The 24,999-nt window shown below is 38.3% G+C and overlaps 1 protein-coding gene and 1 long non-coding RNA gene across 3 annotated transcripts in view; one reads left to right on the top strand and one right to left on the bottom strand.

Moving 5' to 3' along the window:
- Positions 1-24,999, top strand: part of DNAH12 (dynein axonemal heavy chain 12) — a 182,171-nt gene that overhangs the window by 17,540 nt on the left and 139,632 nt on the right. For both annotated transcript variants that reach the window (XM_020968975.2, XM_020968988.2), the window contains exons 9-17: positions 581-769; positions 5,651-5,807; positions 6,539-6,630; positions 16,613-16,791; positions 18,546-18,681; positions 20,328-20,453; positions 21,894-22,028; positions 22,526-22,719; positions 23,237-23,480. In XM_020968975.2, the coding sequence (XP_020824634.1) occupies positions 581-769; positions 5,651-5,807; positions 6,539-6,630; positions 16,613-16,791; positions 18,546-18,681; positions 20,328-20,453; positions 21,894-22,028; positions 22,526-22,719; positions 23,237-23,480 (1,452 nt within the window). The remainder of the gene's footprint in view (positions 1-580; positions 770-5,650; positions 5,808-6,538; positions 6,631-16,612; positions 16,792-18,545; positions 18,682-20,327; positions 20,454-21,893; positions 22,029-22,525; positions 22,720-23,236; positions 23,481-24,999) is intronic.
- Positions 6,547-16,682, bottom strand: LOC110195986 (uncharacterized). Its single transcript, XR_002321069.2, has 3 exons — positions 16,159-16,682; positions 9,638-9,769; positions 6,547-7,024 (listed from the first exon to the last, which is right to left on the bottom strand). It is a non-coding gene; the product is annotated as an uncharacterized LOC110195986 (long non-coding RNA).

Here is a 24,999-nt window from a genome sequence, read left to right as displayed (position 1 = left end):
CTGGTCCAGTTTGACTGGGGGGTTAACTGTTTTTAGATCAAAAATTCTTAACTCTTTTTTACCCCCCTTGACCCTTGTGCCAGTCTGTGGAAGCTTATGGATCCTTTCTCAGAATAATATTTTAAAATATGTAAAATAAATAGCTAGCGTTACAAAGGAAACAAATTATATTGAAATAGTCCTATCAAGAGGAGGTGGGTGGCACAGTGGATAGAGTGCCAGACCTGGAGTCAGGAAGACCTAAGTTCAAATGTGGCCTCAGACACTTGCTAACTGTGTGACCCTGAGCAAGTCACTTAACCCTGTTTACCTCAGATTCCTCATCTATAAAATGAACTGGAGAAGAAAATGGTAAACCATTCAAGTATCTTTGCCAAGAAAACCCCAATTGCCCTCAATGAAAAAAAAATCCTAACTAAGAAACCAGTGAATGAAGAGGAAAAGTAATTGAGGCATGAACTAGAGTTATTAATTAGAGGGGGCAGAATGAGCTGACTGGTTTTTTTAAAAAATTGTGTGAGAACCAAAGGTAAAATTTGCATTTATTAAAGTAATAAGATCTACTTGTGTTATGATCCAGCTGAGAGATCTGTTAAAGAGAACAGTGGAAGGATTTGTAAATCTCTTTGATCCTAATGACAACAAATGGCTGCCGATATTCAAGATGGAGTTGACATTTGATGATGAGAAAATGGACTTTTATCCGACTTTTCAAGACTTACAAGAAGTCGTGGGAGGCGTGGTGGATTGGATTGGAGAAACGCTGAAGGTGGGGCAACCTCTTTACCCTTGGAGTTGAAGTAATAATTTTCAGAAGTAAATAATTTGGTTTGGGCCATGATTATCATTATTGTTATTATTATTTTTAAAATAATCTTATTTTTATTTTTTTATTTTTAGGCAGTTGGGGTTAAGTGACCTGACCAGGGTCACACAGCTAGTAAGTGTCAAGTGTTTGGTCTGAGGCCGGATTCGAACTCAGGTCCTCCTGACTTCAGGGCTGGTGCTCTATCCACTGTGCCACCTAGCTGCCCTGGGCCATTATTAATATTGGCTCTAGAGCCACTTAGAGTTGTAGTCTCATCATGTTTTTCTTTTCTATTCTAAATGATTTTTTTTTAGGCAGTTGAAGTTAAGTCAGTTGCCCAGGATCACACAGCTAGGAAGTGTCAAGGGTTTGGTCTGAGATTTCAGGGCCAGGGCTCCATCCACTGCACCACCTAGCTGCCGCTATTCTAAGTGATTTCTAAGTCGAATGTTTCCATACTTGTATTCTCCAATGGGTTGATAGTGGCCAGCTCGCTCATCACAAGGTGGCTAGCCACTGGGGATGAGCCGTTCCATACTTAGCTCTTCTGAACCATAGAAAGTAGGTTGTCTGTTGTCAAAGCTGTACTCTGGATGTTGAATTAAGTCGACGTGGATTTAGTAAATGCTTACTGTGTGCTAGACATTTTGTTGAGTGCTGGTGATATAGAGAAAGGCAAAAATGGCCCCTGCCCTCAAGGAACTCAAAATACAATGGGATGTTCCAGAGCCTACCGGCATAGCCTTCCAAATGTCCGAGTCACCTTCCCGCTACAGTGAGGTATTGGAATAGGACTTTTTGGAGGGCATTAGGATAGACATGAAAAAATACTGCAATCCAATTCTAAAAGTGAAGATTTTAATGCTGTCTTATTTTTACATGGTAGTCATTTTAAAAAGTATCATTCTGACCCAGTCAGCCTTCCTGAACACAAACCACTTTTCTGTAATAGGACATCCACAAAATTTGAAACCATTAAAAAAATGGAATCATCTTACTTTTAGTTAAAATCTTAAAAAAAGACTAAGGCAAATGTTTTAGGAAATATACATCTGCATACAGACATATGAGGCAGCACATGTTGTATATAATATATGTATATATGAATGTATGTACATACATGTAGATATGTGTATGTGTATTTGTGTATAGGAGGCATTTAGGTGGTAGAGGGGATAGAGTGTGGGATTTAGACTCAAGAAGGCCTGAGTTTGAATCTGGCTTCAGACAATTACTAGCTGTATGATCCTGGGCAAGTCACTTAACTTATATGTCTCAGTTTCCTCATCTGTAAAATGGGGATAATAATAGCACTTAACTCACAGGGATATTGTGAGGATCAAATGAGTAAATGTGTAGAATGATTTTATTATTATATATATTATATATGTTATATTATCTATTATGTATGTGTGTGTACATGTATATATATATATATATATATATATATATATATATATATATATATATATATATATATATACACACACACACATATACATATATACAAATATGTACGGTTAGTTCTACTGTAATGAGACAGATATCTTCTTAAAAATCACTGCATGTTCAAATTTGTCCAATAAAAACCACAGGGCTTATGGGGGAAATAGGATTGAGGCTGTCAACCTAGGGAAAAAAAACAAACCTCAGACCAACTAGGTAATCGGTAAATAAGGTAAGGTATTTATTCAGGTTCGGGGAATTAACAGCATCCTGCCATATTCAGACCAGGATGCTTGGGGAGCAAGAGGAGAAGGGGATTCTTATAGCTGGTAGTCATGGGAAACAGCAGGACAGGGGTTCTAGATAGGCAGAGTGGCTGGGCTGCAGGAAGGCTGTGTTGAAGGTGCTGAGGGACTGCAAAATCAAGGTCATAGAAATATCCTTAGAACTATCTCTGTGTGGGAACGGGGGGCAGTTAGGAACGGCAGGGGTGTGCGGGGGTCTTCTTGGGGACAGTTGGACACTACTGGTCACAGCAGGGTAGGGACCTAGATTTTCCCAGGGGTTGACAAGGTATAATACTCAAAAAATATCAACAGTGATATATGTATCTCCCTATATATGTATGCGTGTGTATGTATCTCACTATGTATGTATACATGTTTATATATGTTACTATATATACATGTTTGTGTATCTCACTATATATGTATACATGTGCATATATCTTATTATGTTTGTATACATGCGTATATATCTATATTACTATGTAAGTACATATGCTTGTACACCTCACTATATATGTACACACATGCATACACGTATGTATGCACACATGTATATATCTCACGGTGTGTATATGCATGTGTATATATCTATATTACTGTATATGTATACATGTGTGCACATCTCACTATATATGTATATATGTGTATATATATTTCCCTATATATGTACACATGTGTATCTTACTATGTATATATTACTGTATAAGGATGCCTGTTTATATATTGCACTATATGTTCATATGTATACATACACATGTATACATATGTACATATCTTACCGTGTATGTATGCATGTGTATATCTATATTACTGTATATGTATACATGTATATCTCGCTATGTACACGTGTGTATACATCTTACTATGTATTTATACAGGTGTATATGTCTCACTATATGTGTATACATGTGTATGTATCTCTCTATAGATGTATACATGTGCACACATCTCACTATGTATGCATACATGTGTGTATATATCTATATTACTATATATGTATACATGTTTATATATCTCACTATATATACACATGTGTGTATATCTCACTATGTATGTATACATATGTATATATCTCACAATGTATGTATACTGTTACTATATATGTATATATGCTTCTATACCTCACTATATGTGTGTGTGTGTATATATATCACTACGTACACATATGTGTATATATCTTATAATATATACATATCTGCATATCTCACTATGTATGTATACATGTGTATATATTTCACTATGCATGTATACATGTGTATATACATATGTTATAATATATGTATATATGCTTACATACCCCACCATATATGCACACATCACATACATGCACACATATGTATACACACGTGTATATAGCCATATGTACACTGCTTATATGTTTCACGACGTATGTATGCATGTGTGTATATGTCTATATTACTGTATACGTACGCATGTGTATATATCTCACTTTATATGCATACGTGTGTCTATCTCACTGTGTATACATGTGTGTACATCTCAATATAGTGTATACATGTGTGTATATCTTACTGTGTAGGTATACGTGTGTATATATCTTACTATGTATGTATACATGTGTGTATGTATACATCTCACTATATATGTATATGTGCATATACCTCACTATGTATGCATGTGCACATATCTCACTATGTATATATGCACATGTATGTATACACGTGTATATCTCACCATATTATGTGTATATGTGTATATACCACACTATATGTATGTGTATATATTTTACTATGTATGTATACATGTGTATATATTTTACTGTGTATACACATGTGTATGTATACATATCATTATAGTATGTATACACATGTATATATCTCACCATATATGTATGCATATGTATATATATCTGTATTACTATATACACATGTGTGCATGTATCTCTATTATTATATATGTATATACCTCACTATATATGTATACATGTGTATATATCATATTATGAAATATGTATACCTGTGTATATATCTGTATCACTATATCTGTATACATTTATATAAATGTGTCTCACTATAGAGGTATACATGTATATATATATCTCACTGTGTATATATACATATGTGTGTCTCACTATAGATGTATACATGTGCGTGTATCTCACTGTGCATGTATACATGTGTATATGTATATCTCACCATATTATGTGTACACACACACACACGCACATATATACACATCACAGTATATTATATGTACGTGTATATATTTTACTATGTATGTATACATGTGTATATGTCTTACTATATATACATGTGTGCATGTATATATCTCATTATATTATACATACATGTGTAGATATCTCACTATATATGTATACATGTGGATATATCTTACTATATATATTTATATCTCACTATATATGTGTGCATGTATCTCTATTACTATATATGTGTATATCTCACTATATATGTATACATGTGTATATATCATATTATGATATATGTATACCTGTGTATATATCTATATCACTATATATGTATATATTTGTGTAAATATATCTCACTATAGATGTATACATGTATGTATATCTCACTATGTATGTGCATATCTCACTGTGTATATATACATATGTGTATCTCATAGATGTATACCTGTGTATATATCTATATTACTATATATGTATACATGCATATATCTCACTATGTATGTATACGTGTCTCTCTATGCATGTATATGTATGTATCTCACTATGTATACATGTGTGTATCTCACTATAGATGTATACGTGTATCTATCAATATTACTATATATGCATAATATATCTTACCACAGATGTATGCATATATCTGTATTACTATATATGTTTACATGTGTATGTCTCACTGTAGATGTGCACACATGTATATGAGCATGCAAACATTTTTATAGAGGAGAGGCCCACCTCTGTGACCTTGGCCAAGTCACTTCTCAGTGTCTTAGGCAATTCTCTAAGATTATGGATGGTACAGAAAGTGCCCATCTACTTTGGTAGAGGGAGATCCCCTCTGGGAACTTAAGTCACAGGTCCCCTCTCTTTCTCTAAACAGGTAAGTTTGATCATTTTGATGACCCATAATTGATACCTGGACTGTTCCTTTGACTTTTTTAGAATGTTCAGACTGTCCAGTCTTGGCTGGCAGGCGGACCCACAACCGTGAAACTTAACACGGACCTTCCTGACCACATGTTGGATCAGGCCTTTCGTACTCTGAGGGAAGCAGTGAACCTGAATTTACAAGGACCGAAGGAGCACTTTAATGAATACGGTGTGTGGTGCCAGGCTGGCTCCCAACCCCCGACCTTAAAACATCAATAACAAAAATAACTAAACCCTCGTTTTTGTGGATTGGCATTTTGACACCCCTCTTGTATTTGCCTGTTACTCAAGAGGAGATGTGGGTCATTACGTGATAGAACTGGGAAGGCCCTTTGAGAAATTCTCGTCTGATACCAGGGTCTTCTGGATCAAGGACATTTAGTCTCAGAGAACTGAAGTGATTTGTCCAAGATCCCACAAGGACAGACCTTGGGCTGGGACCTTGGGCTCCTGAGTCCTTGGCCTGGCAGGCTCCGCCCTGTGTGGAGGTCCCCCTCTCCCAGGAGGAAAGCCAGAAGTGGCCACCTCCCCAGGAAGCTGCAGGGGTTGAAAGCACATGGTCTCTTTAGATACTTTCCTGAATATGGTGGTTGGAATTGAAGCCCTCATTCCAAACTCCAGTTCCTCAGTAAGTCCTGAGACTTCCAGAGAAGAGTGGTGGCCCTTGGACACTGGAAGGTGACCAAGGGCCTCATGGCTTTTCATGGGAAAAGCCTGGTTTGAGTGCTGGGCTTTTTTTCTCTGAAAACTGGTTGTCTGCAGATGGCCCATTAGAAAAACCTCAATTAACCAGATTATTCAATGCGGCAGAATACCCATTCCCCATTCAGCACTGACAACACTAAATTCACTGGAATTTAAAAATTTTGATCTAATTTTAATTTGATGATTAATTTTCAGTTGAAAAATATAGTTGGCTTATCAATGGGACTGCAGTCGACCAAATACAAACATTTCAGGCAGAGGATCACACTTTTGATGAGTACACTGAGGTGAGTCTTCATTCTCTTTTTTATGCATGAAATCTGAGGTTCTTAATTGTAAAATTTGGGATGCATTTTTTTTCCTAAAAATGTAGCACCATCTGAGGCATACTCCTATGGGGGCTAAGTAGATTTGCTTGCTTCGGCAAATCACTTCATCACAGCTGGCATTTACACAGCAATTTAAGGGTGTACAACGCTTTATACATAGTTCTCTCATCTGAGGCCCACAATGATCCTGGGAGATGGGTGCTGTTATTATGCCCATTTTACAGATGAGGTTGAAGGTCACACAACTAATAAATGTCTCAGGCGGGATCGGAACTCAGGTCTTCTTGACTCTAAGCTGAGCATTCTTTCTGCTGGACCACTTAGATGCCTCTCTGTGCCCAGGTTTTCCCATCTGTAAAAGGAAGCAGTTGGACTCTTAGGGACATTCCTGCTCCAAATCTGATTCATTGATCCATTTTTAGTAAATTCCTAGGTACTTTAATATTGTATTTGGTCCCCAATCTCATCAATGGTACAGATAGGGAATCATCCCAGCTTTCTTTCTAATAATGTTGGGGGGTTTTTTTGGGGGGGGCGGGGTGAGGCAGTCAGGGTTAAGTGACTTGGCTAGGGTCACACAGCTAGTAAGTATCAAGTGTCTGAGGCTGGATTTGAACTCAGGTCCCCTTGACTCCAGGGCCAGTGCCCTATCTACTGCACCACCTAGCTGCCCCTTAATAATGTATTTCTTGAATGATATCTTTTAACTTTGGGGACATAAGTCATAATTGGTAATAGAGATAAATAGTTCTATACAATTGCACACAAAAGGACATATAGAACCAGATACTGTGGAGGTGCCCAGTAACTGGGGATTGGCTGAACAAACTGTAGTATAAGAACGTAATGGAATATTATTATATTTTCTCTTGTTCCCACCCGCTCCCCTGGGAAAGAAAAAAAGATGAAAAAAAAACCCTTTGTAACAAATTCTCACGTGGGCCATGTACAAAAATGTATGTCATTGTACATAATGAAAACATGGCTATTAGGTCATCGGCAAAAATGGGCCGAATTATCCATACCTTCCTGTGCACTGTGGATTTGTTCCATGCCCTCCTCTATTACAGATCCTTCACTGAGGCTTTACCCCACGTTCTAGAGATCTTTGTCTCGATCCGAGATTATAAACTTTGGGTTTGTGAGCTTAAAAAAAGTTGTTTTTTAAAAATAATGGTATTTCAACATCATTGATTTCCTTTGTAATCCTCTGTATTTTATTTTATGCATTTAAAACATTGTCAGTTTAAAAAATTAATTTAAAAGGTAAGATAAGATAAAAACATTTGTACATAAGATGAATGGAAACATTGAGAATATTGAGTTTTAGCAGCAGCATGGGTTCAGAAGAAACGGTAAAAAGTTAGAGAATAATTGAAGTCACAGGTTACAGAAACCTTTCAGAACTCTGTAAGCTCTTCTGGAGGTTTTCTGGACTGCAGTGTCTAAACTACCCATAGTTCCTTGCTGTGAGCCAAGCCTTTAGAAACACAACAAAATGGTAGACCTCGCACGGAAGGGTCTGGCCCTGGCTCTCAGACAGGGAGAGGGGAGGTTTCTGAGAGGCAGTGTGTGGCGGTGGAAAGGCTGCTGGATTTGGAGCCACAGGGCCTGGTCTGTCTGGGCAGTCATGTCTGGTGGGGACCAGGCTCCTGGCTAAGATTCTTTTGTGTGTTCTCAAGAAGAACCTGCTGCTCCCAGCCCAGCACCGCTGGAGCCACACTGCATTGGTGGCCGTCCCTCCTCTAGGGCGACTACTGAAGATTCCTGGCAGTTATGCTTGGTCATTTGTGACCGTGGGACGTTGGCCCTACATGACTTATTCTATCAGAAAGCCTCTGTGTGTTCTGGCTGATCACAAAGGCTGCCCTTAGGTCGTGAGTGGTTGTGTGGCTAAGGTGAGCTCATGCTGCCCTCCCTATACATGAGCAGTAGGAGAGAGTGTGCTAAGTGGCTTGAGGAGAACACACCAGATAGTCAACGTGGAGGCCAGGACTATAATTGGGACGGGCATTCCTCTCATGCTTGGGATGCACCCTGGACCTACTGCCTGGAAACTGTACCAGCAAGAGCCAATCCCCGCAGCCCATCTGAGGAAGCCTGATTTCCAGTGATGCTCCTGATGGAATTCTTTTTGAGAAATTTTACCTTAAGGAATCTCTAGTTTAAAGTTTTGATCTTGCCATTGTGACTGTTCAGAAGTACATAGATCTTGGTGCATTTGAAAGCAAACATTTCTCTTCTGTTTATGATAAAAAAAAAAGATGCATTGATGCTCCCTCCTTCTCTCCTTCTCTCTCTGTCTCCTAAATCTATCCCTTCCCTTCCAAAAATCTCTGATGCCGTCTCCCCCCAAAGCCCCAACTTCTTTGTAATTAAAAAGCATGTTCAATCAAAACAGATCCATACACTGGCTGTACAACAATGCATGTCTCGTTCTGCACCTTGAGGCAGGCAGCTCTCTCTCGGAAGGTGAGAAGCATGCTTCGTCGTCGGTCCTCTGGAGCTGTTATTGCTCATTATGTTGACCAGAGTTCTTAAAGTTTTCAAAGTTGTTTTTCTTTACAATGTGTAATTGCTATAAAAATTGTTCTAGTTCCATTCACTTCACTTGGCATCAGTTCATACAAATCTTCCTAGGTTTCTCTTGAATTGGTCCCTTTCATCATTTCTCTAACTATAAAGACTTGGCTGTCTGTTTTTCCATATGATTAATTATTCATTTAAACATTTAATCACTTTACCATTTGGTGCATATATATGTACATATGTATATATGTAATATTGCTGCTTTTTAACATAATGCAGTGCCTTTTCCCCTATTTTTATTGTTGCTTTGTCTGAGATCATGATTGCTGCCTTTACTTCTGAGTTCACTTGAAACACAATAAATTCTGCTTTAAGCCTTAATTTTAATTTCCTGTGAATGTTTATGTTTTAAGTGTGTTTCTTAAAAACAACTTACTTTTTGGATTCGCTTTCTAATGTAGCTTGTGGTCCTGTTCCATTTTGTCATTTGTGTTCGCTGTCATGATGACTAATTCTGTATTTCTCTCCATCATGTCCTCTTCCATTTTTCCTCTTTTTTTGCCTCACCCTTTAAAAAGATGGTGAAAGAGAGGGACTGTGATCATTATGGGTGATCTGTAATTGAAGTGACCTGTTTTCACTCTGCTTCCCCTCCTGTCTTTCCCTTGCCCAGACCCCAACTGCTGGCTCTTATGCTTTCTTTCCTTTTGATTTCCCTTTTCCTCTCCCATCCGCTAAAATTGAAGGGGTTTTTAGTTTGTGACTCTTCTCTTCCCAACTCTTAAATCTCTCTTTCACTTTCTCCTCTCTCTGCTTGTTTCTGTGACAAGTTAATGTATAATGACGCTAAAGTCTTCTGTGTGTGTATGTGTGTGTTAAATCCTCCTTGGCTTGGTTCAGATAAGAGGGAGGTGGTAGTGATGCCCACTCCCTTCCCCTTTCCTTCACGTTTGTGTCTTCTTGGGCACCCCAATCATAAGAAATAGAAGTTCCTTCCTTCCTTCTTTCCTCATCTTCCTTTTGGCCTCTCTTTTCTTTCCTCCCTTGAGATCACCCAAGCACGCCAAAACCATTTCCCTTTGTCTCCTTGAATTCAACCTGTAACCTTTGGAGATTTTTATTGTTGTTCAGTTGTGTCCAGCCGTCCTAAAGTGGTTTGCCATTTCCTTTTCTGTATCATTTTACAGATGAGGAAACTGAGGCAAAAAGGCTTAAGTGACTTGCTCAGAGTCACAGTCAGTATGTGTCAGAGGCTAGATTTGAACTTGGGTCTTCCTGATTGCCACCTAACTGCCCTACCCTTGAAAATATTAGGATGCTAAAAAGGCAAGTCTAGGCACATAAGCAGCAGTTAGCCCCTCCCAAAATCTCAAATAGATTTACATTTCTAAGCTTTTGTTGACTTTTGTGTTTGCATTTCAAAGTTTTTATTCAGTTCTGATCTTCATCAGGAATGCTTGAAAGTCCTCCAGTCCATTACAGGCCCACCCCCCGTCCCTCCCTTTTAGGATTCTATTTAGTGTTGCACGGTAAGTGATTCCTGGTTGTAAGCCTGGACCTTTGGGAATATCATAAGCCAAGACTGTCTCCCTTTTCTAGCAGGTCGCGTGTGATCCTGACTACGGATTCTTGGTGCTTTAAGCTTTGACTGTGGTACCGCTTGCATTATGCTTTTTCTTTGACCTGGAAGCTCTATTTTTTGTCTAGGACACTTCTGAGAGTTTGGGGGATTTCTTTCAGGAGAGCGATTAGTGAGGTCTTTCTGTTTTCACTGGAGAAGTATATTACACGCATTTTTTTGGGTTTGTTTTTCTAGAAATATTAAGAAATAATGTTTTTCTCTAAAGCCCTTTCTAGACTCCTGGGAAAAGCCCCGTGGAAAGGTAGAAAATAGGATTTAGACAAAAGGAAAAAGAGCCGTGCACTGGGTACATGGATTAAGGGTGATAATATGAAATTTAACAAGGAATGTTCCTAGTTTAGATAAACCTAGATTTGGATTGAGTCTCCAGGCCTGTGGTCTTGGAAGACTCAGCTTCCTGAGTTCAAATCTGGCCTCAGATACTTACTAGCTGTGTGATCCTGGGCAAGTCACTTCACCCTGTTTGCCTCAGTTTCCTCATCTGTAAAATGAGCTAGAGAAGGAAATGGCAAACCACCCCAGTATCTTTGTCAAGAAAACCACAAATGGGGTCGTGAAAAGGATTGAAACAACTGAACAACAGCAAATTTGTCTTTATCATTGATATCTTCAGGGGTATATGTGTGATAGTGGCCTTTCTGGGTCAAAGGATATATTTGTTTTAGTTGTTTTCTATTATTTCAAATTACTTTCATTTAAAAATTTTTATTTATTTTATTTTTAATTTATGGAATAAAATGAGCATTTCTATAACAGTATATTTAAAAAAGATGATTGCACATGAAACTACAGATCTGTTATGTACAACTTGCTATTCCTTTTAAATATATAATAAAGTTATGATGTCAGTTTCTTTTTTTCACCCATTTTTCCCTTCCCCCCTGCCCTAGGGATGGCTGCCATTTGACACAAATATATATATATATATATATATATATATATATATATATATATATATATATATATATGTAAAATCATTCTATACATCTATTTATCAGTTCTTCCTCTGAATGCAGATAGCATCTTCCTTCATACGTCCTTTATAGTTAATTTGGGTATTTATATTAGTCAAGATGACTTATTTGCACAAAGTTGTTCTTAAAACAGTATTGCTGTTACTGTATATGATTTTCTCTTGGTTCTGCTCATTTCACTCGTTATTATTTCATGTAAGTCTATCCATGTTTTTCCAAGATCATTGAGTTCATCATACCTTATAGCACAGTAATATTCCATCACATTCTGGTACCACAACTTGTTCAACCATTCCCCAGTTGATGGGCATCCATACAATTTTCAGTTTTTTGCCACCACAAAGAGAGCTGCTATAAATATTTTAGAACAAAGAGGTTTTTTTCCTTTTCCCCTAATTATATTTGGAAATAGATCTAGTAGTGGTATTGCTGGGTTAAAGGGTAAAGGCAATTTAATAATTCTTAGGTCATAATTCCAGATTGCTATCCAAAATGGTTGGATCAGTTCACAATTCTACCAACAATGAGTCAGCGTCCCAATTTTTCCATATCTCCTCCAGCATTTGTTGCTTTCCCCTTCAGTCATTTTAGCCAGTCTGATAGGCATAAAATGATATCTGAAGGTTGGTTTAATTTGATTTAGAGCTTTTCTTCATATGATGGTAAATTGTTTTGATTTCTTCATTGGAAAACTGCCTATTCATATCCTTTGAGGATTTATCAATTGGGAAATGACTAGTTCTTGTAGATTTTACAAACTTCTTTACATATTTAAGATATGAGGCCTTTATCTGAAAAATTGTCTATAATTCCCCCCACCCCAATTTTCTGCTTTTCTTCTGATCTTGGCTACATTTGTTTTATTTGTACAAAACCTTTTTACTCTAATGTAATCAAAATTATCCATTTTATACCACATTCTGCTCTCTATCTCTGTTTATTCATAAATTGTTCATGTCTGATAAGTAATATGTTCCATATTCTTCACATTTTCTTGTAATATCTTTATATTTAGGCCATGTATCCATTTTGACTGTATCTTGGTAAATTGTGTAAGATGTTGGTCTATGCCCAATTTCTGCCATACTGCTTTCCAGTTGTCTCAACAATTTTTACCAAATAATGTATTCTTATCCTAAAATCTTAAGTTTTTACATTTGCCAAATACAAGGTTACTGTATTTATTTGCTGCTGTAAATTGTATGTCTGCTCTGTTTCATTGATCTACTTTTCTGTTTCTTAGCCAGTATCAGATGGTTTTGATAATTATTGCCTCATAATATAGTTTAAGATCTGGTACTTCTAAACTTCCTTTCTTTACTTTTTTTTTTCATTATTTCCTTTGATATTCTTGCCTTTTTGTTCTTGCATATGAATTTTTAAATTTTTTCTAATTTGGCAAAATAATTTTTTGGTAATTTAATTGGGACGGCATTGAATATATAAATTAGTTTAGGTAAAATTATCATTTTTATTATATTGGCCTTACCTACTTATGAACAATTAATATTTCTCCAATTATTTAAATCTGATTTTGTTTATATAAAAAGTTTTTTATAATTTTGTTTATGTAGTTCCTGGGTTTGTTTTGGCAGGTCTACTGTCTAGAGTTATTTTAAATGGGATATCTCTTCCTGTCTCTTCTTGCAGGGGTTTGTTTGTGATATATAGGAATGCTGGTGTGGATTTACTTTATATCATGCTACTTTGCTAAAATTATTAATAGTTTCAACTAAGTTTTAAATTTAATTTTTGGTATTTTCCAAGCATATCATCATATTTTCTGCAAAAAGAGATAGTGTTATTACCTCATTCCCTATTCTGATTGCTTCTATTTCTTTGTCTTCTCTTTTTGCTATTGCTATGATTTCCAATGCAATATTGAGTAATATTGGTGACAGTAGACATTCTTATTTCACACCTGATCTTACTGGGAAGGCTCCTAGCTTATCCTCATTACAAATAATGCTTGCTGATGGTCTTAGATAAATGTTTGTTTGTTTTTTGTCAATTTAAGGAAAAATCCATTTATACCTGTATTTTCAAATTTTTTTGAATAGAAATGAGTGTTGTACTTTATCAAAGCCTTTTCTGCTTCTATTGATAGAATCATATGATTTTTAAAAACTTTTATTATTGCTATAATCAATTATGGTATTAGTTTTCCTTATGTTAAACCATCCCTGCATTCCTGGTATAAATTCTCCTTGGTCATAATGTATACTCTTTGTAGTATGTTATTGTTATCTTTTAGCTAGTTTTTTATTTAGGATTTTTGCATCCATATTCATTAATGAAATTGGTCTATAATTTTCTTTCTTTGTTTCTCCTCTTCCTAGTTTAGGTATCAATCAGTATCATATTTGTTGCATAAAAGGAGTTTGGTAGGATCTCCTCATTCCCTATTCTTTCAAATAATTTATTTAATATTAGAATTAGTTGATCTTTAAATGTTTATAAATTTCACTTTGTAAATCCATCTGGTCCTAGTGCTTTTTTCTTAGGAAGCTTATTAATGGCCTGTTCAATTTCTTCTTCTGCTTCTTTTTTTTTTTTTGGGGGGGGGGGCCATAGGGATTAAGTGACTTGCCCAAGGTCACATAGCTAGCAAGTGTTATATATCTGAGGCCAGATTTGAGGTCAGGTCCTTCTGAGTCCGGGGCCGATGCTCTATCCACCTCATCACCTAGCTGCCCCCTCAAAAATAGATGTGTTTAGATAATCTGTTTCCTTTTCTGCTAATCTAGCAATTTATAGTTTTATAAATATTCTTCCATCTCACTTACATTGTTAAATCTATAGGCATATAATTGGTCAAAATAACCCCCTATAATTGCCTTAATTTCATCTTCATTAATGATATATTCACTCTTTTCATTTTTAATATTAGTCATTTGATTTTCTTCTGCCTCTTTTAAAAATCAAATTAACCAGTGGTTTATCTGTTTTAATGTTTTTTTTTTCATAAAGCCAACTCCTATTTTTTTATATATTAATTTAAATGGTTTTTTACATTTGGTTTTATTAATTTCACCTTAATTTTTAGGATTTCCTGTTTACTGTTTACTTGGGGATTTTTAGTTTGTTCTTTTTCTAAATTTCACTTTAATTTTTAGGATTTCCTGTTTACTGTTTACTTGGGGATTTTTAGTTTGTTCTTTTTCTAGTTTCTTTTTTTAATTACCTACCCAATTCGTTGGTCTGCTCTTTCTCTATTTTGTTGACTGATATCTCATTTAGAGATGTCTGTTTTCCTCTAATCACCGTTTTTGGTGTTGCTTATAGGTTTTGATACGTTATCTCCTTGTTGTCATTCTGTTCAATGAAATTATTGATTTGTTAGAAAATATGATTTGTTCTTTAACCCATTCATTCTTTAAGATTAAGTTGTTTAATCTCCAGTTAATTTTTAATCTATGTTTCTGTGGTCCCTTATTAAATAGAATTTTTATTGCTTTGTGATCTGAAAAGGTTACTTTTAATATTTCCGTTTTTCTACTTTTAACTATAAAATTTTTATGTACTAATACATGGTCAGTCTTTGTAAAGGTACCATGAACTGCTGAAAAAAAGGTGTATTCCTTTCTATTTCTGTTCAGTTCTCTCCAGATAGCCATCATATCTAGCTTATCTAAAATTCTATTTGTTTTCTTGACTTCTTCCTTATTTATTTTTTGGTTAGATTTATCTGGTTCTGAGAGGGGAAGATCAAAGTCCCCCACTCTTATAGTACTACTATCTAGCTCCACCTGTAATTCATTTAACTTTTCTTTTAAAAATTTAGATGCTGTAGTATTTGGAGCATATAGGTTCAGTACTGACATTGCTTCATTGTCTGTGATGCCTTTTATCAAAATGTAGCTGCCCTATTTATCTCTTTTAATTAAATCTATTTTAGCCATAACTTTGTCTGAGATCATAATTGCTAGCCTGGCCTTTTTTGTGTCAGCTGAAGCATAATAAATTCTACTCCAACTCTCTATTTTGACTCAGTGTGTATCTCTCATTCTTAAATGTGTTTCTTGTAAACAACATATTGTTGGATTCCGATTTTTAATCCATTCTGCTATCCATTTCTGTTTTTTGGGTGAGTTCATTCCATTCACGTTCAAAGTTATGATGACTGTTTGTGAATTTCCCTTCTTTTACTCACTATTGTCCTTCTCAGTGTCTCTTTTTACTGTATCCCAGTTACCTAATCTTTTCCCATTAGCCTCCTATTCCTTATTCTACTCACCCCCGTAAGAATCCCTCTTTTACCTTATCTTTTCCTCCACCCTCCTAAATCTTAATCTAAAAAGCTAAAAGTCCCTCCCCTCCCCTGTCCCCCAGTTCACTCACCTCTCTACAGGTCCAGAAGACTTTTACACCCCTCCAATAGATGTATAAGTTGTTCCCTCTTCAACTCAGATCCCATGGGAATAAGTTCCAGCATTTCCAATCTTCTCCCCCACCTGTTTCCTCTGTACCAGTTCTTTACATGCCCCATTTTTGTGAGATAATTTCTCCTTTTTTTTCATTTCCTGTCTGATTTTGTGTTTTAGAATCGCCCCATCATACACAACCCAGCCCCAAATTACTTTCCAGAATGATTGGTCCAATTCACAGCTCCATGGGCAATCCATTAGTGCCCATTGAAGGAAAAGATTTTCAGGCAGCTATAGAAAAATTAGCTTGTAATTGTAAATCAGTAAGATGAGAATTTCACTTAAGTACTACATGTAACCTTTTTTAAAAAATCAGTGATGATTTGATCATTCATTTGCAACATCCTTTCTTTTGTCTAACCTTTAAGCGGATAGAATACTTTTTAAACCTTGCTAAAGAAATCATGATGCTGCCGAATTTGGCTCACTTCCCCATGATACTTTTGGACTGTGATGATTTGAAGGAGGGACTGGTGAATAAAGTAAAAGGCTATGCAAATTTGCTTTTGAATGACATAGCTACAAAGCACAGAAATGAAAATGAAAGGTGAGTAGAATGGTTTTCCCAACCCATATATTGAATTCTAGAAATAGAACCTTTCTTTGGCTCATATTAACTCTTGAATGATTCCAGCTAGTGTTAGCACATTAAGTATCTATTGATTATGTTGGGCATTGCAGAGATACATAACAAAGGAAGGGGAATCCAAATGATACATATTTCTGGTTAATTTTAGATCTTGGAGGCTCTGTTGAATCACTCTATATTTCTGCCATCTGAATAACTCTTTGCTTAACTGCAGAGCTGAAAGCCACTCCATGCTGAGATAGTGTGTACTGGTTGTAGCTGGGGCTAATTTATCAGCATCGTGAACTGGCAGGGCTATGGCAACCTTCTGAGACCCAGCTTTCTTTAGGGCTACCTGTGACTTTTCAGCTATCTCTTTAGTGATTTTTTTGGTCAAGTTCTTTGCAAATCTGGGTCATCTGCACTCAGATTTTCTTTGGGAGTCAGGTTAGTGCACTTGCTTTGAATTCCCTTTACCATTGATTGGCTCTGTCAAGAGCACATGAGTTCCTTGCCCTGGAGAGACTTGCAATGGAGCTGGGAATAGAGATGATGGTAGTGTGGAGATAGACACCAATGGTGTGTCCAGAGAGCTGGCAGAATCATGAAAACCTCCATTTGTGTTCTTTCTCTGAGACATTGCTTCACTTCTCTGTTCTCCAGGAAACTTTCTGTTATAAATTGCAGAGAGGGTGCTGACTCATATCTGTATAGGGAGTTTTCTTGTTGGGAGTTCACTATACTAATGAAACCTCAGATCTGGTACCCCCCCAAAAATCCCCCACTAAGTCCTTGTGATTGTGCTAACAGGGTGAGGAGAGCCTAGGATATTTTAGAAATTCCGTGTCCTTTAAGCAAAATGACAAGACCTCACCTGAGAAGAGCTGACCCAGGATAGACAGAAAAGCACCCAGTTAGTACATTTCACATTAATCCTATACCGCTTCCTTTCTTTGAAAACTCTTGTGTTTCTTGTAGACAGTTTCAGGAGGGAAGAGAAGGGGTATAGACTGAGGAGATGGGAAAATGCCCCAAATACTACAGAATCCTTTTTGTTCTTAGAGCAGAGTTCCAATAAGGGGGGGGGGGTGTATCTCTGTGTGTGTGTGTGTGTCTGTGTGTGACTATACACAGGAGGTAGGAATTATACCTTTATCTATCCTGTTATTTATATGTATATATACATACATACATACATACATACATATAAATACACACATAAATGTTCTAAGTAAATGGCATATTAAAATTATTTGTATCTAAGAAAATGCTGCTTTAGATTTTGGAGGTATTCAAACTTCCCCTTTCTGAGTACTTTCTGATCTCAGTGTAGTTGTTAATGAGCTATAGCTTATTTCCTCCCTAGGTGATGATAAGGTCATGATGGAGGGTAGAATCTCACCCAGCCCCGACCAACCATTTTGCAAAAGGCAAGCCATGGTCACCTGGGGCACTCTCCTAGAAAAGACAAATAGATCAGTGTGAACCTGTCACCGCTCCTGCAAAAACAACTCTTATCCTACAGTTGAATGGTTTATAAAAGGCAGGCCTTGGCCTTTGCTTATTTCAGATAAATCCTGGGTTACAGACGAGGTCTCTTTGACGAAAGAGTGACTTGTGTTAGCAACCAGATGTTCATCTTCTAAGCTATCATAGTTCTGGTAATTCATAGTTGTTGGATTTAGTACAAAGTGGATTGGCAGAAAAATATTGAAACTCAGTGTCATTTACAGTATTTGCATCGAATTTGAAAATATTAAAGAACATGCACTGAAAGTTCCTGAAACGACAGAGGAGATGATGGAGCTGATAAGCTATGTGGAAAACGCCAGGACTAAAGGTGTCCAGGAACTGGCGCTAAGAATCCAGGTAAAATGTTTGTCATTTTTTTCAGGTGCATTATTTGTACAGTGAGAATTTTTTTTTGGTCTTTTGTAATATTTTTGAACTTGGTACAAAAGACCCAAGTCTTTGGTTTTTCATATACTTCCAAGCTTTGCTCAAGGTCCTTCTCCTTTCCTGACTCCTCTCTCTGCCCATTCACCCACAAGCTGTTCATGCCTCCTCGTGTCCCTGTGTTATCTTGTATTTATCTATGTTTCATCTTTGCTTATATTTCTCCTTGTTTCCCCCTATAGAATATCTTTTTGAGGGCAGGGGATGCTTCGTTTCTTGTCTTTGTATCTGTAACAGCTAGCATTGTTCCTGGCACATAGTAGGTGTTTCATAAATGTTTGCTGATTGCGGATTGGTAGATTTAAACATCAGTGAGGTCATTCAGCAAAACTTTGATTTTTTTGGTGATATTAGGGCTGTAACGACATCAAGAAACCCTATATCCTTTTCCTTTTCCTTGGGGTGAGTTTGGTTGTACTTCAGCTGAAATAGGGAACGTTGTCCAGCTCGAGAGGAAAACTTGTAGTCTCCAAGTGTATTAGATGAGTTGGTTTAAAAGCCCTTCTTTGAATTCAGTTCAATCAATCAACAAGCATTTTTTTCCCCCAATTTTATCATTTTTTTAGGCACTTGGGGTTGAGTGACTTGCTCAGGGTCACACAGCCAGTAAGTGTCAAGTGTTTGGTCTGAGGCCGGATTTGAACTCAGGTCCTCCTGACTTCAGGGCCAGTGCTGTATCCACTGAGCCACCTAGCTGCCCCTCAACAAGCATTTTTAAAGTGCCTACTGGGTAGATAGACACGAAAGCATTGATTAAGCACTTAGTGTGTTCTAGAGACTGCGCTAAGAGCTAGGGAAACAAATACAAGCAAATAACACAATCCCTGCCCTCAAGGAGCTTACATTCTACTGGGAGAAGCCAGTACCTAAAGCGGAGCTAGAAAGCATGGGGAGGAGATACCTAAGAAGGACCCCTGCAAGAGAAGATGAAGTCTCGCCTTTTGGAGCTGGGGATGCAGGGATAGGAGTCCATGTTTCTGGAGCAAGCTAAGGCAGAAGCTCACCTATCTCCTAATAATAATAATTATAACGATAATGTTGACAGTAGCATTTATATAGCACCTACTATGTGCCAGGCACTGTGCATATTTGAGCTTCGCAGCAACTCTGAGAGATAGATGCTATTATGATCCCCATTTTACAGATGAAGAAACTGAGGCAGGCAGAGGTCAAGTGACTTGCCTGGAGTCCCACAGCAGGGTCCTGCTGGAGCCAACATTCTGTGGTCTGTGGGTGGAGGGGAAGCCCCTGATGCCACTGAGGATGAGTGCCCGCCCTAGGCCTGGAGTTGAGACCTCTCTGCTTGGGTTCCCCAACAGGCCACACTGCCTCAGGCCTAAACTTGGACAGGATAGTGGTTAATGTATGCCTACTTACTATGAACCCGCCCCCTCCCCACTGGGGTGGAGACAAAATAAATGCTTGTTAATTGAAAATGTAAATACTAGTCAGTGTTAGAACCTGCATTCTATTTCCATTTGTAAAAAAAATGACGTCTTCGATCTGCCGTGTAGTATATTATACCAGGACAAAAACAGATACGCTCCTTTGTTTTGTAGGAATGCCAGCGCCGGACGAATTACTTGCTGGATGTTTTCATGTTTCCCCCTGAGGATTTAGATTTAAATGCCAGCGTTCTCCTGTGGCCCCGGAACATGAATCCCATCTTCAATGAAAATGATGAGGTAGGTGTGTTTCCAGTGTGTGTGCTCTCAGGGCATTCCTGGTGCTCATGGGGCTTGGCTGGCTGGTCAACTTTTAAAGTAATTTGTCTTGATTTTGAAGGAAAGTCAAAAGAGGGCTGCTAGGGGGCATCATATTGCGTAGGGCCCTGGGCCTGAAGTCAGCAAGACTCATCTTCCGGAGTTCAAACCTGGCCTCAGACACTTAGTAGCTGTGTGACCCTGGGCAAGTCACTTTACCCTGTTTGTCTCATCTGTAAAATTAGCTGGAGAAGGAAATGGCAAAGTACTCCAGTGTTTTTGCCAAGAAAACCCCAAATGGATGCCAACCCTGCCTTTAACACTTATGTGGCCATGGGTAGGCATGTCCTCCCAAGTTCACCTCCTTGATTTCCAGTTTCTTATGCGTAGAATAAGGATAAGATTAACTGAGGGACATATCTCGCAGGATTGTGGGGGAGAACAAAGGGGGAGAATTTTGTAGTGCTTTGCAAACTTTATATGTAAGTGTACATGTACATATATATTTCTACAGATATATCTATATTCTCTGTGTGTGTGTATATATGTGTGTGTGTGCACGTATATATATTAAATGTATATGCACACACACACACTCAATGAAATTGTATGCGTCTCCAACACCCAATATACCTTAAAGCTAATTCATGGCCCAATGACACTTATGTCTGAATTTCACATTTTTAATAAGTATTTATTAAGTTGGTCCCATTTCATCGATGATAGGGTGATTTTTATTCCTCTTAGAGCATTTTTTGAATTGTTTCCTCCCTTATTTTATTTAGGGGTCATAAACTTTAAAGTTAGAAGAGACTTTATTGTGGCTCAGTCATTTTCAGTCTTGTCTGACTCTGACCCCATTTGGGGTTTTCTTACTAATTTTTAAAAAAAATTCAGGATCATATTCAACTTTGCTGGGTAAGCTATTCTTGGATGCAACCCTAGCCCTTTTGTTCTTCGAAATATAATGTTCCAAGACCTACCGTCTTTTAGAGTAGAAGCTGCTAAGTCTTGTGAATATTTTACATTTTTAAAAAATATTGAAGCCTTTTGTTTTTACTCATTGTTTCCCAGTATATCTTACCCTCCCTTGAGACAATATCTACTTCATTCGATTGTCAGCTCCTTGAGGGTAGGGACTGTCTTTTGCCTTTTTGTATCTGCAGTGCCTGGCACACATACATTAGCTTAATAAATATTTATTTATTGATTATCAGTTGATTGGGCAAAACCAGCTTACACAGAGAGTTCTGTCGACAGCCCTGCATTTTGATAACTTTCAGCCAGTAATATTTTGTTTTCATACATATCATTGCCTCTCTCTCTGTGTTTTCATTACCATACTTGGCAGTTAGATGTTTCTTTGGTCTGTTTGCTAAATGTGATAAGGTCATTAACACAACCCAATTCTGTTTTACAAAGCTCATTGAGAATGCCAAGCGGAAAGGCGAGACCGACTTGGTGACCAAGAGGGAAAAACTTATTCTGGAGATTGAAAAGGAAACTCGGCGCATGGGAGAATTTACAGAATATGCAGAATTGGAGTGGATGCAGCAGGTCAGGCACACACATGCTGTCAGAGAATGGCCCCTGGGTCAGAAGGACCTGGGTTCAGCTCCTACCTCTTGCACGTGCTAGCTCTGTGATCCAGGACAAGTCACGTAACATCTCAGTGATCTCAGGAGCTTTCTAAGATTAGAAGACATAGGGCAGGCATCCATCTGGACTGGGAGAGGGAATTTCCTCCCTGGGAGGTCTCTGTACTATTGAAATCACAGGTCTTACTAACACTCCCGGTTCTTTCTTAGACAGACTGTTATCTAGCCATGCCTTCCCCACCTTGGCACTTGTGAGGTTGATTTTTTTTTTAACCCAAGTGTAAGACTGTTGGAGTGCCCTTCACATAGTAGGTGCTTAGTAAATACTTGCTATTTATGCTTCGTAAATATAAGTTTATTTGAGCCTGCTCAATATTCTGGGCTGTTAGAATCATGCATTGCTGTTTCTCTAATCTCACCCAAATACTTCTCAAGAGAAATGTTGCTTGCTTTTAGTACGTGATGGATGTGAGACTGCTGCAGAAACGTATTCAGGAGGCAGAAGATATGGTGGCTTTTATTAATAAAGAAGAGGGGCTCTTCAAGTGGGAATTGACAAAATACCCAGAACTGGACAAGCTGAAAGTCAGTGTGGAGCCCTATCAGAAGTTCTTTTCTTTCATTTTGAAGTGGCAACGGACAGAAAAACGGTAATCATAACTTGGGAAAGAGAGCTGGCTATTTAAAGGAAACCTGTGAAAAGCTCAAAATGCGCATCAGTTTTATTTCTCTTGGACAAATGATTCTCAGTGGAACTTCATTGTGTGTGAATGAACTCAGTCCTATGCGTTTGGCTGTTTTTGAGATGCATATACTGAGTACATTAATATTTGTGGGTTTTTAAAACATTATGTGACCTTTACTCTTTGCTGTTTGTGGGATCACGAGATCATAGATTTTGGGCTGAGAGGAATCTTAGCAGCCAGATTAGCCAACTCCTTCATTTTACAGATGAGGAAACTGAAAGGTGGACTCAGGAGCCAGTGTCAGGACCCATGTCCTCCTGGTTGTGCCTCCGGCTGGTTGTGTGACCTTGAACAATCCCGAGCCTCTTGGGGCCTCAGTTTCTTCATCTGCAAACCCAAAGGGGTATAACAAGGTGATGGGTAAGGCCCCTTATGGCTTGAAAGCTCTCAGGAATTGTCTGTAATTTCCCGTTCCCTCCAGGTGGATGGATGGAGGCTTTCTGGACCTTAATGGAGAAAGCATGGAAACTGATGTGGATGAATTTTTTAGAGAAATTTACAAGAGCCTGAGGTTCTTCCAGTTGAAGCAAAAGAAAGAAGCCCAAGAAAAAAGAAAGGCAGCAGGAAAGCGATCCATAATAGATGAGAAAATAGAGGAAGACATTCAAGATAACCCGACGGTGGTGATGTGTTCTGCAGTCATGGAGCAGATCAAAGCCTTTAAGGTAGGAGACCAGTGACATGAGACTGGTAGAACATTCCTCTAGTCATCAACCAGTCATCAGTCAGCACCTAGGAAGTGCTTTCTGGGCTGGCTCCAGGGATACGAAGATGAAACCTGGCCCTGCCCTCAAGGAGCTTACATTCTGTTGGGCGGGGGAACCCCAACCAACACGTGCACATACAAGGAAGTACAAAACATATGCCAATGAGCGCAAGATGATTTTTAGTGGCCAAGAGCATCAGGAAGGGCCTCATGGAGGAAGAGGCCTTTGAGCTGAGCTTTGAAGGAAACTGTTGATTCCAAGAAGCAGAGGGAAAGAGAGAGTGCACTCCAGACACGGGACAAGCCTGTTCCCTCTGTCTGGTAAATCAAGGGGAAATTCTTCTGGGTGGCATTCAAAGCCCTCCATATTTTGGTTCTTCCTTATTCACCACAACTTTCTGGCATGAGCCCTCCCCTCCATTTTAGGACTGCTGGTTACCTTGCTGTCCCCAACACATCCCATGTGCCTTTTTAAAAAATCTCTATCACTTAATAGTGCTCTTCTCTCTTCCCTTTTCTTTCCTTGATAGTCCTTAGAACATAGACTCCTGGGATCTGAAAGCTAGGACCTATGGTAGCGATAGCCCTACACCACTTAGCATTTGGCCATCATTTCTCTGTCCTTCAGGGCATCTTGCTCTCCGTGAATGTGAATGTGAATGAATGTCATTCATTCATTCATTCATTCATTCATTCATTCATTCATTCATTCATGCTATGTGAAGCAGGCACATCTTTCAGCAAATCCTTCATAGAGATCTACCCAACATACTAGAGATTTTTGCCTGGTTCCATAGATACCAGCACCAAATTTGGTGGATGGCCATCTGGTCCATTCCATTACTGCCATTGCTTGACTTCAGGCCACTGCTTGTGGCCACGCTGCAGTCTACTTGTATTTACTTTATGTGTCCTTCCACTGGGCGAAGAGGTCAGATGGTGGACTGGGAGCTGGGAAGATGGGAGATAGAAACAATAGGGTTTGGATCCTAACTGGATATCTGAGGTGAAGGAGAAGAGTAAGGAGTGAGGATAACAGAGGTTGGGAAACTGGAAGAATGGTGGTGTTCTTGATGGAAATAGGGAAGTTAGTTATTAAACATTTATTAGGAGGCCACTCTGTGCTAAGTTCTAGAAATTTGGAAGAGGCGTGGGTTTTGGTGTGGGGGCAGGGAGGGAAGAAAGAACATCCAGTACTAGAGAGAGTGGCCAGGGATGGAGTGGGAAAGGAGGCAACCAGGGGATGGGAAGAGTGGGACAGGAAGAAGTGGAGAATGAAGGGAAGCATTTTCATGGTAGAATGGGGGGTTCCAAAGGAACACTGGGAGAGGAGAAGATAGGACAGGAGGGACAGGGGAAGGGGAGGGATGAGCTGAACAAGGATGAGGTACCAGGAGAAATGAGTCATAGGGGAAGGGTGTTGTTACCTTAGCAGACAAATGTTGCTCCCAAAAATAAGTGTTTTGGTAAGTCAGCAA

This window comes from Phascolarctos cinereus, unplaced genomic scaffold, assembly GCF_003287225.1.
Source record: "Phascolarctos cinereus isolate Bilbo 61053 unplaced genomic scaffold, phaCin_HiC Scaffold_4;HRSCAF=312, whole genome shotgun sequence".
Classification (NCBI taxonomy): Eukaryota; Metazoa; Chordata; class Mammalia; order Diprotodontia; family Phascolarctidae; genus Phascolarctos; species Phascolarctos cinereus.
Note: the sequence above shows the minus strand (reverse complement) of the source record. Positions and strands in the feature narration are given on the sequence as shown.